General features: G+C 42.3%; 1 protein-coding gene across 1 annotated transcript in view; it reads right to left on the reverse strand.

The window, feature by feature from the left end:
- The window catches only part of LOC137625438 (putative leucine-rich repeat-containing protein DDB_G0290503), a 50,985-nt gene extending 34,849 nt beyond the window's left edge, over nt 1–16,136 (reverse strand). The window contains exons 1-2 of the mRNA XM_068356347.1: nt 16,128–16,136; nt 13,626–14,733 (exon numbers count right to left, since the gene is read on the reverse strand). Coding sequence (XP_068212448.1) covers nt 13,626–14,733; nt 16,128–16,136 — 1,117 coding nt within the window. The remainder of the gene's footprint in view (nt 1–13,625; nt 14,734–16,127) is intronic.
- Nucleotides 16,137–16,629: the final 493 nt, after the last annotated feature.

Genomic DNA, 16,629 nt, shown 5'->3' on the forward strand with positions numbered 1-16,629 from the left:
GTAACACTTTATATTATTATTATTATTATTATTATTATTATTATTATTATTATTATTATTATCATCTACTTTTCCCTGTAACACATTACACAGTCTCCCAAAGTGTTCAGGACTGAAGTAATAAGCATTATAGTCGTTTTAACCTCATACTGTAAAACATTCTGGTGTGTGTGTGTGTATGTATGTGCGTGTATGTGTATCTTTTGAAGTGAGTATACCACAGACAATCACAAATAACTTTAAAATATTGATTTGTCATGTCCATGACTTTTCTGGTTCATTCTTTGGGAAAAATGTTCCTGTATATTTCTGTAGCATTAAAAATATGAAAAGTAATATTTACGAATCACCCATACTCGAATCACATTCATATACAGCTTATTTGATAATCCATATTTTGGGGCAACAGATTATATGAAACATATGTTTATAATTGACCTCTTCCAACAGAAGGAACCGTTGTCTGTTTTGCTGGAATGGATCTATTAATTACTGTGAATGGAAAGGCCATTAATCTTTATCTTTCCCATCCCCTTTAATGTTGGGTTTAGTGGTGAAGTATTTGTTTTATATCTTTCCTTATCTGTTAATTCTTTGCTATCTTTGATTGCCTTTCATTCTAATTGCGCTTGTTTTTCTAGTGTAAAATTATATTTTGTTGATAAATGGTGTGATTGAATAGCTGGCCAGGGTTTGTAAGGTAAGTCTGGATGTTGGAAAGATTCCAAATTTAGAAGGCAAAGGTGTGATTGAGTGGCTGACCAGGGTCTGTAAGGTAAGCTGGATGATGGAAAGATTCCAAAGTTAGTAGGGGAAGGTGTGATTGAGTGGCTGACCAGGGTCTGTAAGGTAAGTCTGAATGATGGAAAGATTCTGAAGTTAGTAGACAGAGGTATGATTGAGTGGCTGACCAGGGTCTGTAAGGTAAGTCGAGATGATGGAAAGATTCCAAAGTTAGTAGGGGAAGGTGTGATTGAGTGGCTGACCAGGGTCTGTAAGGTAAGTCTGAATGATGGAAAGATTCTGAAGTTAGTAGACAGAGGTATGATTGAGTGGCTGACCAGGGTCTGTAAGGTAAGTCGAGATGATGGAAAGATTCCTAAGTTAGTAGGGAAAGGTGTGATTGAGTGGCTGACCAGGGTCGTTAAGGTAAGTCTTTATGAAGGAAAGAATCCAAAGTTAGTGGGCGATGATGTGATAGAGTGGCTGACAAGGATTTGTAAGTTAGTCTGAATGTAGGAAAGACTTTAAAGCTACTAGGAAGTGGTGTGATTAACTGGCTGACTAGGTTCTGTAAGGGAAATCTGAATGAAGGAAAGATTCCAAAATAGAAAATGGACATGAATAATGATTCCACTATGGAAAGTGCTGTTTATAAAGGTAATTATAGGAATGATGTGGATTTTAAGCTGCTAAAGCTATTGATGAAATGTACGCTATTCAATTACATTGAAGGGAGAAGAATTTAGAGGTAGGAAAAGAAAAGAGATGACTGTAAAACAATACATACATACGCACTTCTCTGAAATGCTATCCGACTAGCGTACATTAATACAGTTTTGGGGGAAGCAACATTCTTGTGTAATCGATAGGGTTAGAGGCTCCTGTCTCCCGTCGTTTTAGTCGATTTAACTTCATTTTAGAGTTTTAGTGAGTTAGTTAGGCAATTTTTATAGACAGATTGTTTTCACTTTAGATACACATTTATTCGGATCTTCTTTGTGTTGTCAGCGGTGTCATATGAATTTAGTCTTTATTACTGGTTTTCTTATTATCTATCTATCTATCTATCTATTTCTATCTATCTATTTATCTATCTATCTTTGTATGTATGTATGTATCTATCTATCTATCAATATAGAAAAAATTGAGAAAAATAAGAGTTGAAGTAATATCCCAACCCATTCCTGGATTCCATCCAGATCGCAATTGCCTTACTAGGCCATAAAGTCTAAACTCTGAAGGCAGAAAAATGGAGCACCTTCTCTCTCTCTCTCTCTCTCTCTCTCTCTCTCTCTCTCTCTCTCTCTCTCTCTCTCTCTCTCTCTCTCTCTCTCTCTCTTACATAATATTGTTTTTTTTCGTTTTAGTTCCTGCATAGGTTTCAATTTCTAGTCTGGATGATGGGAAGATTCCAAAATTAGTAGGGAAAGGTGTGATTGAGTGACTGACCAAGGTCTGTAAGGTAAGTTTGGATGATGGAAAGATTCCAAGATTAGTAGGGAAAGGTGTGATTGAGAAGCTGACCGGGGTCCTTAAGATAAGTCCTTATGAAGGAAAGAATCTCTCTCTCTCTCTCTCTCTCTCTCTCTCTCTCTCTCTCTCTCTCTCTCTCTCTCTCTCTCTCCTCTCTCAAAGAGATATTCCCGCTTGAGTTTGCTTAGCTGAGGATGAGAATTAATTGCTATTGGATACTTTTTTTCCTATTCTTCTCTCTCCTCCTCCTCCTCCTCCTCCTCATTCGTCTTCTTCACGGAACTATAAAGGATATGCCATTATTAATATCATAAAAGTTATTTGTCGGTGTATTGATATCATTAGAATTAACCCCCCCCCCATGGATTTTTTTCTTGGGGGGGGGGGGGGCTGGCGGGGGATAGCATTTTTATTGTAGCTAAAGTGTTAAACATGTAATATTAACTATTCTAATTATTACACATACAGAAACATACTATATACAGCATATATATATATATATATATATATATATATATATATATATATATATATATAGAAATATGGATAGATAGATACACAGATACACTTAAAAAATGGCCGTAAAAAAGAAAACGGTAAAATTCCTGGAATAGATGTTGCCAGGCATTAACGGTTTAAAAAACAGATATATTGACGTCAAAGACTGATATTACGGTCACAAACCCATTAAAAGATGATATCAAAGTAGGGTAAAAATTACGGTCGCCCGTATTTCTGAAAATACGGTTGAAAATCGTATAGTTTAATGGAGAGTTTCCGATTAATAATACGGGTTTTTAACAGTGCAATTAGATAGATAGATCGATAGATAACAATGAATGTAATGGAAATTAAGAGACATTTTAATACGGCTGAAAACCGTATACAGCAGTTTTACGGAGAATGTCTGATTAATATTACGGCTTTTTTAAGTGTCGTTAGATAGATAAATCGATGTATAACAGTAAATGTAAGGGAAATTAAGAGACATTTTTATACGGCTGTGAACCGTATAGTTTTACAGAGAATGTCCGATTACAATTACGTTGGTTTTTTTAACTGTATTTAGATTGATAACAGTGAATGTTAGAGAAATTAACAGACATTTTCCCTGATCTCTCTGCGTTTTGTCAAGCTTTCACCCCAAATCTATAGTTAATTTTTTTAAATGAGGCGCATTTGCACCGACTCGCAGCGGTGCCCATTTAGCTCGGAAAAGTTTCCTGCTACGTGATTGGTTAGAATGATCTTGTCCAACCAATCAGCGATCAGGAACCTTTCCGAGCTAAAAGGGCACCCCTGCGAGTCGGTGCAAATCTGCCTCAATAAAAAGAATTGATTATAGTGTCATTAGCATTGCTTCTCCCTAATAAAAGTTCCATTGCTTCCTTTTAAGTAATCCACATAATTGATTAGCCCATTTGTCGACTGGAGAGCCGACAAGTTTGAACTAAGCTCCAAGACTGAGACAGTGTTTTCGACAGATTAAAGTCGAAGAGAGAAGAATGGTCTTGACTCTGTCGACTAGATTTGAAAAGAGCTCTGTCGAAAGAGTCATTTGGCTTTTAATGGATTTAGATTGGCAAATTTGCAGCAAATGTTTTTATGTTGAATAGGCTGATGTAATTCTTTTTATAGTTTATATATGAAATATCTGTTTTGGTGTTGTTACTGTTTTTGAAATATTTTAGTTGTTCATTATTCCTCAGATAGTTTATTTCCTTATTTCCTTTCCTCACTAGGCTATTTTTCCCTGTGGAGCCCTTGGGCTTATAGAATCTTGCTTTTCTAACTAGGGCTTTAACTTAGCTAGTAATACTACTACTACTACTACTACTACTACTACTACTACTACTACTAATAATAATAATAATAATAATAATAAAACTTTGTTTCAACTAGCTTTGAAAATCGCTTCGTCGAAAGTGTCATTTGGCTTATAATTGATTTAGATTTGCAGTTAAATTTTCCTTTTAAATTATCGTTATAAGAATGTACATTTTGTGTTGACAATTTTTCTTCTCGAAAAGAAGCTGTTTGTTGATGTACCATTTTGTAGTCCTTCAATTTTTTTTTTTTTTTTTTTTTTTTTTTTTTTTTTTTTGACCGTCGGTTGCAACTTTGTCTTCGCAGTTGGGACGAATAAAGACTTCATTATTATTATTATTATTATTATTATTATTATTATTATTATTATTATTATTATTATTATCCAAGCTACAACCCTAGTTGGAAATGCAAGATGCTATAAGCCCAGGGGCTCCAACAGGGAAAAATAGCCCAGTGAGGAAAGGAAATAAGGAAATAAATAAATGAAGAGAACAAATTAACAATAAATCATTCTAAAAAAAGTAACAACGTCAAAACAGACATGTCATATATAAACTATTAACAACATCAAAAACAAATATGTCATAAATAAACTATAAAACTATATATGTTTATATATATATATATATATATATATATATATATATATATATATATATATGGCATATATGATATGTTCTCATTGAAAACTGTATGTAAAACATTGTTGTTTATATTTTATATACTGTATATACACACATATAGCCTATATATATATATATATATATATATATATATATATATATATATATATATATATATATATATATCTATATATATATGTGTGTATATATATATATATATATATATATATATATATATATATATATATATATGTGTGTGTGTGTGCATATTGCTAAAGATTGTGATTTCCATATTACAATTGATGTATGACCCATTTGGAAATTCATTTTTTAAAGTTATTTCCGCCCGGCCAAGATTAAAGATTAAGATTATACCAATGAGCAAATGGTAGAGTCTGAATGTTTACCCTTATTTCTACTGTGGACTAAGGTTCGAATCCTTTGCTGGGCGTATTACTTCATACGCTAGGAATTTCCCAATGGGTTTTGAATCCCGTGGCAGAGTGAATTCGAGATGTAAAGGAAGTTGTGGCGTATTTGAAAAATTAGGAGAAAAATAAATGTTAAATACATATATATATATATATATATATATATATATATATATTATATATATACAGTATATAAATATATATATATATATATATATAATGTATATATATATATATGTATATATATATATATATATATATATATATGTATATATACATAAATATGTATATATATATATATATATATATATATATACATATATATATATATATATATATATATATATATATATATATATATTTATATATTGGTATATATGTATACTATACAGTATATTCAGACATATACAGTATAGTGCGTATGTAAATATGCGTGTGTATGTTTGTGTTTACGATGTACAACTGTTAAAAAGTTGCCATAAAAACGGTAAAAATAATTGGAAAAATATTATTTGGCATTTACCGTTTTTAAAACCGATATACTGACGTAAAGTAATGATATTACGGTCGCCAGCCCGTAGAAGATAATTACAAAGTAGGGTGAAAATTACGGTCGCCTGCATTATGCTGAAATACGGCTGAGAACATATTTGACGGATAATTTCCGATTAGAATTACGGTTTATTGAAAAGTGTACTTCTTAGTATTTCTTATGTTGTAAATTCAATCTAAATTATATCTCCAACTGCATTCGGATCATCCTCAGAAATCCTATAGACTTCCCAATACTAACTAAGAAAGCGAACCTTCCAATTCCCTTCGAATATCAGGACTCAGTAGGAGTTCTGTTAAAGGAATCCTTTTTCCCCCGGGGTATGATTAGGTTTCCTTCCTCTTATCACGTTCCTCCAAGAAATCCTTCGCAGAGAATAGCGTCCTAATTCGAGCCCAAACAGATGTTTCCTTCTTCCTTTTGAGGAGATCTGGCTTTGAAGGAATCCTATTAAACTCAGTCGTATTCCTGGTGATTAGTTTATGAATGAAACGGCTAGATGACGTAGTATTTGCAATTCTTGTTAGTGTAAGATTTGCAATGGAAATGTCTTCAAGATGATGATTGTGAAATAAGGAGGAAATAAAGCTGTATAGATCCTATTAAACTTTATTTTTCAAGTATTTTAATTGCTTAAATAATGGACTGATTTTACGTATAGCTTTGTGTATTTTGAAAATTATTTGAATAGAGTTGTGTAATTTTGAAAAGTTTGAGAGTAGATATGATTTGGTAGGTAGTCCTTTAACACAGATATCTTTTGTATGATTCAGTGATTCGTGTGTATGTGTTTGTATGTATATATATGTATCAGTGATTCGTGTGTGTGTGTGTGTTTTTGTGTATATATAAATATATGTATATATATAAGTATATATATATATATATATATATATATATATATATATATATATATATATATATATATAGTATATCAACATCATTTATGTGTGTAAAATTTGATATTTTCAAGATATTTAAATTATGAAAAACTCGAATAGCAAATAATATAAAAATAAAGGAAATACCAGCAAAAATATATTTGTTCCAACACAAATACTTACCTCGAACTACTTTCTTTGGAGTCACTTGTGATCTCTCTTTCGACCAAGGTTTTCGCGCCGTTACACCCCTACTCCGTTCTCTACATAGGCCTACCCCCGCCGCCAAGGAATGCGCCCCGAGGGCAGGATCAGGGCAGGTCACTGCCTCTCTGGGTCATTCTCCTCATTAAGTTCCTTGGTTGCGAGCAGTTCACAGCTCGCTCTCGTCTCTCTCGATCCTTTGTGCGCGTTTAGTGTTCCACGTGTTCCCAGCGTGGGGACTTGTGTTTTTCGCAGTGCGTTCTTCTCAAGTGTTACCGTGCGTTCACCCTGTGTGTATCCCCAGTGTACTTAATAGCTCCCTTAGTGTTGTACCATTCGTGTGCGAACGATGGATCACGCTCGCCGTTGCCCTGGGCCTAGAGCCGGAAAGTCGTGTGGGGCTTTCCTCTCAAAGCCAGAGGTAGATCCTCACTCCCTTTGTTCCTCGTGTAGGGGGAAAGTTTGCTCCTCCGCGGACACGTGTCCAGAGTGCGTAGGTTGGGACGATATTCAGTGGGTACGCTACGGTACTAAAAAGAAGAAATCATCGAAGCGTTCCCCCAGGAAGATTAGTGTCGTATCTTCGTTACCGTCGGCCAGTGATCGGTCCGACGAAGCCTCGGCTTCTCCATCTCCTTCGCAGAGGAGAGGGCAAGAAGTCTCTAGTGTTGTGGAAGGTCAAGGCGTTCTTCCCAGGGAGCCCAGTGCGAGGGAAGAACCAAGGGCGGGCTCCTCTAGGTCTAACGAAGGGCCCGGTAGTGCTTCGGGTGAGTCAGGCCTTGTGATGGGGGGCTACGCGTCCTCTGAGGACCCCTTATGGGGCAGTGTTGTAGTCTCAGAGTCCCCGCCGCCCTCGTGGGCTGGTGCGTCGGGCTCTCCCCCGCCAGGTTACAACCAAACTAAAGTTCGCCGTCCGAGTAGCGATGCCTTCGGATGGAAGCTACCGAAGACACCAGGGAGGTCGCCGCTGAGAATGGACGTGACCCTGGACCCCTGGCTCCCTAGCATGGAACGGTTGGACTCTTTTCCGACGATCTCCACGGCAGTTCCCGATGATTTTCTCCAGCCCTTGGTCTCGGGCACCCAGCGTTGGAAGAAATCCCCCGCGGACCACGCAAACAACCGTTACGCGAGAAACGTGGCGTCGTCGCACTCGTCAGAAGTGGATTCGTCTTCCGAGGAGGAGGTCAGGGTGAAGCGTCCAGGCGAAGGGAGCTGTCCGAGAGCGACCATTCCCGCTCTAGGTCAAGGTCACGAGTTAGCAGGAAGCGCTCCCGCTCCCAGTCTCGTAAGTATAAGAGAAGTGTTTCTCCCGGGAGCGCCTGGGTCTACGTGCCTTCGGGGGAGTCCAAGACACTTCATTCACCAGACCATCGGTCCAGTGAACGTGCGACTAGGCTGCCGTCCTCTATGCACAGCCTAGAACCGCGCGATCTGCCACGTAGAAAAGACCTCTCGAAGAGGCATAAGTCCTCGAGGCCTCCGGTTCACCCCGCCCAACGGGGGGAAACGCGCTTCTTAGCAGGCAGCCTGTCCGAACCAGCCCAGCTGGTGCAGCCATCGAGTAGGAAGGAACGGTTCCCGTTGTCGGGTCAGCCCACCGGGACCGTGACCTCCGCTTCCAGAGCCTTAGGGCAACCGAGGGCCCTCACTGAGCCGGCGGTACCCGCCTTGCCCCGAGATCCACCCACTTATGGAGCTCACTACCGGTACAGGACTGCCCCCCTGGACCCAAGAGCTGGACGGCCGGTCTGCCTGCCCAGCAACCCAGCGCCCCCACTCCAGGCCGAAGCCTCGGCTGACGGAGGAGAAGCTTCCCCGACGGAGGACTCCGCCTATAGAAGAGTAGTGGGACTCATCAGGAGGCAGCATGGGATTACGGAACCCTCAGCTCTGAGGGGTGATGCCTGGAGGTCAAGCCTCCTGAGGATTACTCATCACGCCGCCCTTCCGAAGTCTTCCCTGGCCCTTCCTCTTGCCCCAAACCTGGTACTAGGGCAGGAGTACATAGACAACTTGGTGGCCAGCAATGCAGAGGCCCCCAAGTCCCAGAGTGCCTCGAAACTGCTCCAGGGCCTCAAATTGCAGGGTAAAATGTATATTCCGGAAGGGCGTCGCCCAGGCCCCTGTAGAGTGGACCCGGCCTTGGACATCCTAGGTCAGGGCGGCTCGGACGAAAGGGCCTCTTCAGCCCCAGTTTGCTTCTCTCCTACGGAGGCCGCCATGATGGAGGAGATGTCGCGGGACCTAGTCAACGTCTCCTCATGGCTGGACTGGTGGGCCTCCACGTTAGTAAACGTCCAAGCCTCCGTCGACCCCGAAGATCCTGAGCAGCAAAGCCTCCTGACGGACCTTCTCACCTCCGGGGGAAGACACTTAAATTCCTCTCGTATCAGGCGCTCGCCCTTACGGCCAATTGGGTCCTCCGTAAACGAGACACGGTCCTGGCCAAGGTATCTAGGAGGATCCCAGACAGAGAGGCCCGGGCCGTACGTAGTCTTCCCTTGTGGGGTAAGTCGCTGTTCCCGTTGAAAGAACTGGAGAGCCTGATGGAGAAAGTGTCAAAGAGGAAGGAGGCCAACGTCCCCAGACCTGCGTCGTCTAAGTGACTAAGAGACCTCCCTACAGGAGGGCCGCCTCAGATAGCGCCGTGACACCTCAGGCCGCCCCCAGCACCTCGAGGAGAGAAGCCCCCTCTTCCTCCTGGGCAACAACTCCTCAACCCTCCCGCAGAGGAGCACCAGCTTCGTCTAGCTCCTTCAGGTCGGGTTACTCCGCCTCTAGGAGAGGCAGGTCAGGCCGCCCCTCTAGAAGAAGGTAGAGGGAGAGGCCCCCTACTCCCACCCAAGCCTTGGGTTGGGGGATGCCTCAGACCACATTGGCAAGCATGGAAGGCACAAGGAGCGGATCCTTGGACAGTGTCCGTCCTGAAGGAGGGCTACAGGCTTCCCTTCCTAGCGGATCCACCCCCTCTTATTCCAGCCAGCCAGACAGAATGGTTGGCCCCCAGGGACCCGATAAAGAGGGCCGCCCTTCAAGAGGAGATTTCCTCCATGTTGGAGAAGGGTGCCATGGAAGAGGTCCTTCTCCCAGGCCCAGGCTTCTACAGCCGCCTGTTTCTGGTAGAGAAAGCAACGGGGGGGGGGGGGTGGAGACCCGTGATAGACCTGTCGGCCCTCAACAAGTTCGTCAAGAAGACGGACTTCAAGATGGACACCCCAAAATCCGTCCTGCTGTCCTTGAGGGAGAAAGATTATATGATGACTGTCGACCCCAAGGACGCATACTTCCAGATCCCTGTCCACCCGTCGAGTCGGAAGTTCCTCCGGGTAAAATGGGGTCCCCAGATCCTGCAGTTCAAGACCCTTTGCTTCGGCCTGTCGACGGCCCCTCAAGTGTTCACGAGGGTCTTCGCGACGGTCTCCGTGTGGGCTCACAAACGGGGTATCCGCCTCATCAGGTACCTGGACGACTGGTTGCTCCTTTCCACCTCAAGGGCCCTCTTGGAGGAACAAGGGAGAAACCTCCTCCAGTTTTGCAGGAATCTGGGGATCGTAATCAATCTGAAGAAGTCGAACTTAACCCCATCCAACAGAATGGGCTACTTGGGGATGACGTTGGATACCGTGCAGGGGAAAGTTTTCCCCTCGCAGGACAGGATACGGAACCTCAAGCACATCATTCAGCCGTTCCTGTCAGAACACTCCAGGAGGGCGGGAGATTGGCAGAGACTGATAGGTCACCTGGTCTCATTGGAGAAACTGGTTCCCCAAGGGAGGATGAGGCTCAGACCCATTCAATGGAACCTCAAAAGCCTCTGGTCCCAGACGGACTTGCAGAAAACGTTAGTTCCAGTCCTTCCGGACACGAGAACCTCCCTGGAATGGTGGCACTGCCAGTCGAACTCCCTCAAGGGGATGCCCCTCGGGTCCAGTCCCCCCGAGTACCTCCTGTTCACAGACGCCTCCAACCAAGGGTGGGGGGCCCACCTTCTGGAAGAGACGGCACGGGGTACCTGGTCGGAAAGCGAAAAGCGTCTACACATCAATGTCCTAGAACTAAGAGCAGTTCAGAAGGCCTGTCTTCACTTTGCAAGTCGTCTAAAGGGAAACACCGTGACGTTAATGTGCGACAACGCCACGGTAGTGGCCTACATAAAGAAGCAAGGGGGCATGAGATCGAAGGAGCTGTGCGACCATACCATAGACATCCTGAATTGGGCAGACGAACAGCAAGTGGTGCTGCTGGCGAGGTTCATCCCCGGGAAGAAGAACGTTCTGGCCGACGGCCTCAGCAGAATGTGTCAAATAGTGGGGGCAGAGTGGTCTCTACACCCAGAAGTAGCCAGACCCATCATTCAACGTTGGGGCTCCCCGGTGATGGACCTCTTTGCAACAAAGCTCAATGCCCAACTTCCGGTCTATTGCTCCCCGGTCCCAGACCAAAATGCAGCCCTAGAAGACGCCTTCCAGCACAAGTGGGACAACCTGGATGTGTACGCTTTCCCCCCCTTCACGTTGATAAGACAGGTGCTCAACAGAATAAGGGCCGCCCGAAACCTAAGGATGACTTTGGTAGCGCCTTGGTGGCCGGAGAGAGAGTGGTTCGCGGACCTAAAGAACCTAGCGAGCCAACCACCTTGGCCTCTGCCCGCCAGGTCAGACCTCCTGCACCAACCGCTCTTCTTCAAGCTCCACGACAACCCTCTCTCTCTTCGCCTTCACGCCTGGAGACTATCGAGCGGCTCCTGAAGAAGGAGGGGTACTCCACCACCACAGCTAAGAGAATGTCCCTATACCTGAGGAGATCCTCGACCGCGGTATACCAGGCGAAGTGGGCCTCCTTCACGAAGTGGTGCTCGGAGAATCATATTAGACCTCTTAAAGCTTCGGTCCCGGACATAGCAGATTTTCTGGTATATCTTAGAGATAGAGTGGGAATGTCAATTCCAGCCATTAAAGGAGTTCGAGCCGCCTTAGGCCAAGTCTTCCTCCTGAAGGGCATCGACCTGGGGGCCTCGAGACACATAGCGATGCTGATCAGGAGTTTCTAGCAATCCTGCCCCCCTCAAGCAAGTAGAGTGCCCAGGTGGGACTTAGCCAAGGTCTTGAAGATGCTAAGTCGTCCCCCCTTTGAACCCCTGAAAGATATCGGAGACAAGGATCTCACCCTCAAGACCGTTTTCTTGCTAGCCTTAGCTTCCGCTAAGAGAGTGGGCGAGATCCATGGTCTGTCTTACGACGTTTCTCACTCCAAAGGGTGGAAAGAAGTATCCTTCAGGTTCGTGCCCTCCTTTGTGGCTAAGACTCAGAACCCAGCAGTCTGGGACCCGAGGTTTGAAGGTTTCTCAATTCCAGCCATTCCCAAGACGGGCATTATGGAAGATTTGAAGTTATGCCCAGTACGGACGCTCAGGAAATACCTGGAAAGGACAGCTCATCTCCGACCAGGTATCAAAAACCTCTTCGTTTCCACAGGTGTTAATAGGAAGCAAGTTTCCAAGAACACCATTTCCTTCTGGCTGAGACAAGTCATCGCTAGAACCTATGAAGAGGATAAAATGGCAGTGCCAGGCACTCCCCGGCCCCATGACATCAGGGGTCTGAGCACCTCCTTGGCCTTTGAGAGAAACATGGCAGTGGGGCAGATCCTACAGGCAGGCACTTGGTCGCACCAGTCAACCTTTACTGCCCACTACCTCAAGGATTATTCAAAAAATCCTTGGACGGGTTCTCCATTGGGACAGTCATTGCCGCCCTCCAAGCTGTGTAGCGGTGAGGCCAGAGGCTGTCCCCAACGATGAACACATTCTTCGCGACTACACTTCGGAGGAAATCGTCAGAAAAATTTTTTAAGAGGTGAGTCTTAGATAATAGCGTAAGGTTGCACAGTTACCCTCACTCCCGCACTCTGATAGGCCCACGCATTCCATAGCCCTCTAGGCCCTACGTGTCAAGTCAAGTGTCAGAATAGCACTCCCGCCTCCTAAAGTAGTTCGAGGTAAGTATTTGTGTTGGAACAAATCAAAAATTTTAAGTAATTTTTATTTTTCCTAACATACTTACCGAGAACTACTTTCGGGTAATGGCCCTCCCTTCCGTCCCCGAGTGCTATCCTTCCAATGCCAGATTGGGCTAATACAACGAACTTAATGAGGAGAATGACCCAGAGAGGCAGTGACCTGCCCTGATCCTGCCTTCGGGGCGCATTCCTTGGCGGCGGGGGTAGGCCTATGTAGAGAACGGAGTAGGGGTGTAACGGCGCGAAAACCTTGGTCGAAAGAGAGGAGATCACAAGTGACTCCAAAGAAAGTAGTTCTCGGTAAGTATGTTAGGAAAAATAAAAATTACTTAAAATTTTTGATATTCAAATATTCATATATATCCATTGTATATTTTGAAAATAATTTGGAAAAGGATAATCCCAATGTGATAAAATTAAATAAAGTAAATAAGAGTAACTGTGGCAATAATTAAATTAGCCTTTAAACTTCCATTCTCATTCATCTTTTACATTTTTTATACATTTTTTTTCTAAAAGGAAAATCACAATTTGAAAAAAAAGTCGATGATGATGAAAAAAAAAAATGTGCCACTTGATGCCAAAATTTTCTCGATCTTGCTTTGTGTCGTGTCATTCGATCCCAAATTTCTCTCACTTGCTTTGTGTCTTGTCACTCGATGCCAAATTTCTCTCGATTTTGCTTTGTGACATGCTCAATGCCAAATTTCTCTCAATCTTGCTTTGTGTCGTGTCATTCGATTCCAAATTTCTCTCACTTGCTTTGTGTCTTGTCACTCGGTGCCAAATTTCTCTCGATTTTGCTTTGTGACATAATGCTCAATGCCAAATTTCTCTCAATCTTGCTTTGTGTCGTGTCATTCGATTCCAAATTTCTCTCACTTGCTTTGTGTCTTGTCACTCGGTGCCAAATTTCTCTCGATTTTGCTTTGTGACATAATGCTCAATGCCAAATTTCTCTCAATCTTGCTTTGTGTCGCGTCATTCGATCCCAAATTTCTCTCGATCTTGCTTTGTGTCTTGTCACTCGATGTCAAATTTCTCTCGATTTTGCTTTGTGTCGTAATGCTCAATGCCAAATTTCTGTCAATCTTGCTTTGTGTCGCGTCATTCGATCCCAAATTTCTCTCGATCTTGCTTTGTGTCTTGTCACTCGATGCCAAATTTCTTTCGATTTTGCTGTGTGTCGTAATGCTCAATGCCAAATTTCTCTCACACTTGCTTTGTGTCGTGTCAATCGATCCCAAATTTCTCTCGATCTTGCTTTGTGTCTTGTCACTCGATGCCAAATTTCTCTCATTCTTGCTTTGTGTCGTGTCATTCGATCCCAAACTTCTCTCACTCATGCTATGTGTCGTGTCACTCGATGTCAAATTTCTCTCAGTCTTGCTTTGTGTCGTGTCATTCGATCCCAAATTTCTCTCGATCTTGCTTTGTGTCTTGTCAATCGATGCCAAATTTCTCTCGATTTTCCTTTGTGTCGTAATGCTCGATGCCAAATTTCTCTTGATATTGCTTTGTGTCATGTCACTCGAGGCCAAATTTCTCTCGATTTTGCTTTGTGTCGTAATGTTCGATGCCAAATTTCTCTTGATCTTGCTTTGTGTCGTGTCACCTGATGCCAAACTTTTCTCGATTTTGCTTTGTGTCTTGTCACTCGATGCCAAATTTCTCTCGGTTTTCCTTTGTGTCGTGATGCTCGATGCTAAATTTCTCTTGATCTTGCTTGGTGTCTTGTCACCAGATGCCAAATTTCTCTCAATTTTGCTTTGTATCGTAATGCTTGATGCCAAATTTCTCTTGATCATGCTTTGTGTTGTGTCATCAAATGCTGAATTTCTCCCGAATTTGCTTTGCGTCGTAATGCTCGATGCCAAATTTCTCTTGCTCTTGCTTTGTGTTGTGTCACCTGATGCCAAACTTTTCTCGATTTTGCTTTGTGTCTTGTCACTCGATGCCAAATTTCTCTCGATCTTACTTTGTATCGTGTCACTCTATACCAATTTTTCTCGGTCTTGCTTTGTGTTGTGTCACTCGATGCCAAATTTCTCTCGATCTATGCTTTGTGTCGTGTCACTCGATGCCAAATTTCTCTCGATCTTGCTTTGTGTCGTGTCACTCGATGCCAAATTTCTCTCAATCTTGCTTTGTTTCGTGTCGCTTGATGCCAAATTTCTCTCGATCTTGCTTTGTATCGTGTCACTCTATGCCAAATTTCTTTTGATCTTGCTTTGTGTTGTGTCACTCCATGCCAAATTTCTATTGATCTTGCTTTGTGTTGTGTCACTCGATGCCAAATTTCTCTCAATCTTGCTTCGTGTCGTATCACTCTATGCCAAATATATCTCAATCTTGCTTTGTGTCGTGTCGCTCGATGCCAAATTTCTCTCGATCTTGCTTTGTATCGTGTCACTCCATGCCAAATTTCTCTTGATCTTGCTTTGTGTCGTGTCACTCAATGCTAAATTTCTCTCAATCTTGCTTCGTGTCGTGTCACTCCATGCCAAATTTCTCTTGATCTTACTTTGTGTTGTGTCACTCTATGCCAAATTTCTCTTGATCTTGCTTTGTGTCGTGTCACTCGATGCCAAATTTCTCTCAATCTCGCTTTGTGTCGTGTCGCTCGATGCCAAATTTCTCTCGATTTTGCTTTGTATCGTGTCACTCCATGCCAAATTTCTATTGATCTTACTTTGTGTCGTGTCACTCCATGCCAAATTTCTCTCAATCTTGCTTTGTTGTGATGGTCTTAAAACAGTTTACTTAATACAAAGGACCAGAGAAGAGGAAAAGAAGCCTCTATAACGTGAAGGGAGTGTCCCTTGTCCTCAAATGACTACCTATTTCGACCCCACTCGACACCTGTATGAATAAGGAGTCGATTTCTGTAGTGGTTTTATGTTGGTCGACATCATGATATGTATTTCATTTATATCAATTTATTTATTAATGCCATTCGTGTTAATGTAATAATAATAATAATAATAATAATAATGATATGAAGATGATAAAGGAGTTTTGAAATTTATTTATTTATTTATTATTATTATTATTATTATTATTATTATTATTATTATTATTATTACCATCATCATTATTATCTACCTTTCCCTGTAACACATTACATACCCTCCCAAAGTGTTCAGGACTGAAGTAATAAGCATTATAGTCGGTTTCACCTCATACTGGAAACCTTTCTGGTGTGTGCGTGTGTATGTGCGTGTATGCGTATCTTTTGAAGAGAGTTTACCCTGGACAATCACAAATAACTTTAAAATATCGATTTGTGATTTCCATGACCTTTCAGGTTCATTCTTTAGGAAATATGTTTCTGTATATTTTTGATGTATTAAAAACATGAAAAGTAATATTTACGAGACACTCATACCTGAATCATATCGATATACGGCTTATTTCATAATCCATATTTTAAACACCGACAGCGGTGCCCATTTAGCTCGGAAAAGTTTCCTGCTACCCGATTGGTTAGAATGATCTTGTCCAACCAATCAGCGATCAGGAAACCTTTCCGAGCTAAAATGGCACCCCTGCGAGTCGGTGCAAATCTGCCTCAATAAAAAGAATTGATTATAGTGTCATTAGCATTGCTTCTCCCAAGTAAAAGTTCCATTGCTTCCTTTTAAGTAATCCACGTAATTGATTAGCCCATTTGTCGACTGGAGTGCCAACAAGTTTGAACTAAGCTCCAAGACTGACACTTTGTTTTCATCAGATTGTCGAAGAGAGAAGAATGGTCTTGACTCTGTCGACCAGCTTTGAAAATAGCTGTCGAAAGTCATTTGTCTTTTAATGGATTTAGATTTGCAAATTTGCAGCAAATGTTTTTATGTTGAATGGGCTGACTTAAGTCTCCTTTTACAGTTTATATA

Source organism: Palaemon carinicauda, chromosome 32 (assembly GCF_036898095.1).
Source record: "Palaemon carinicauda isolate YSFRI2023 chromosome 32, ASM3689809v2, whole genome shotgun sequence".
NCBI lineage: Eukaryota > Metazoa > Arthropoda > Malacostraca > Decapoda > Palaemonidae > Palaemon > Palaemon carinicauda.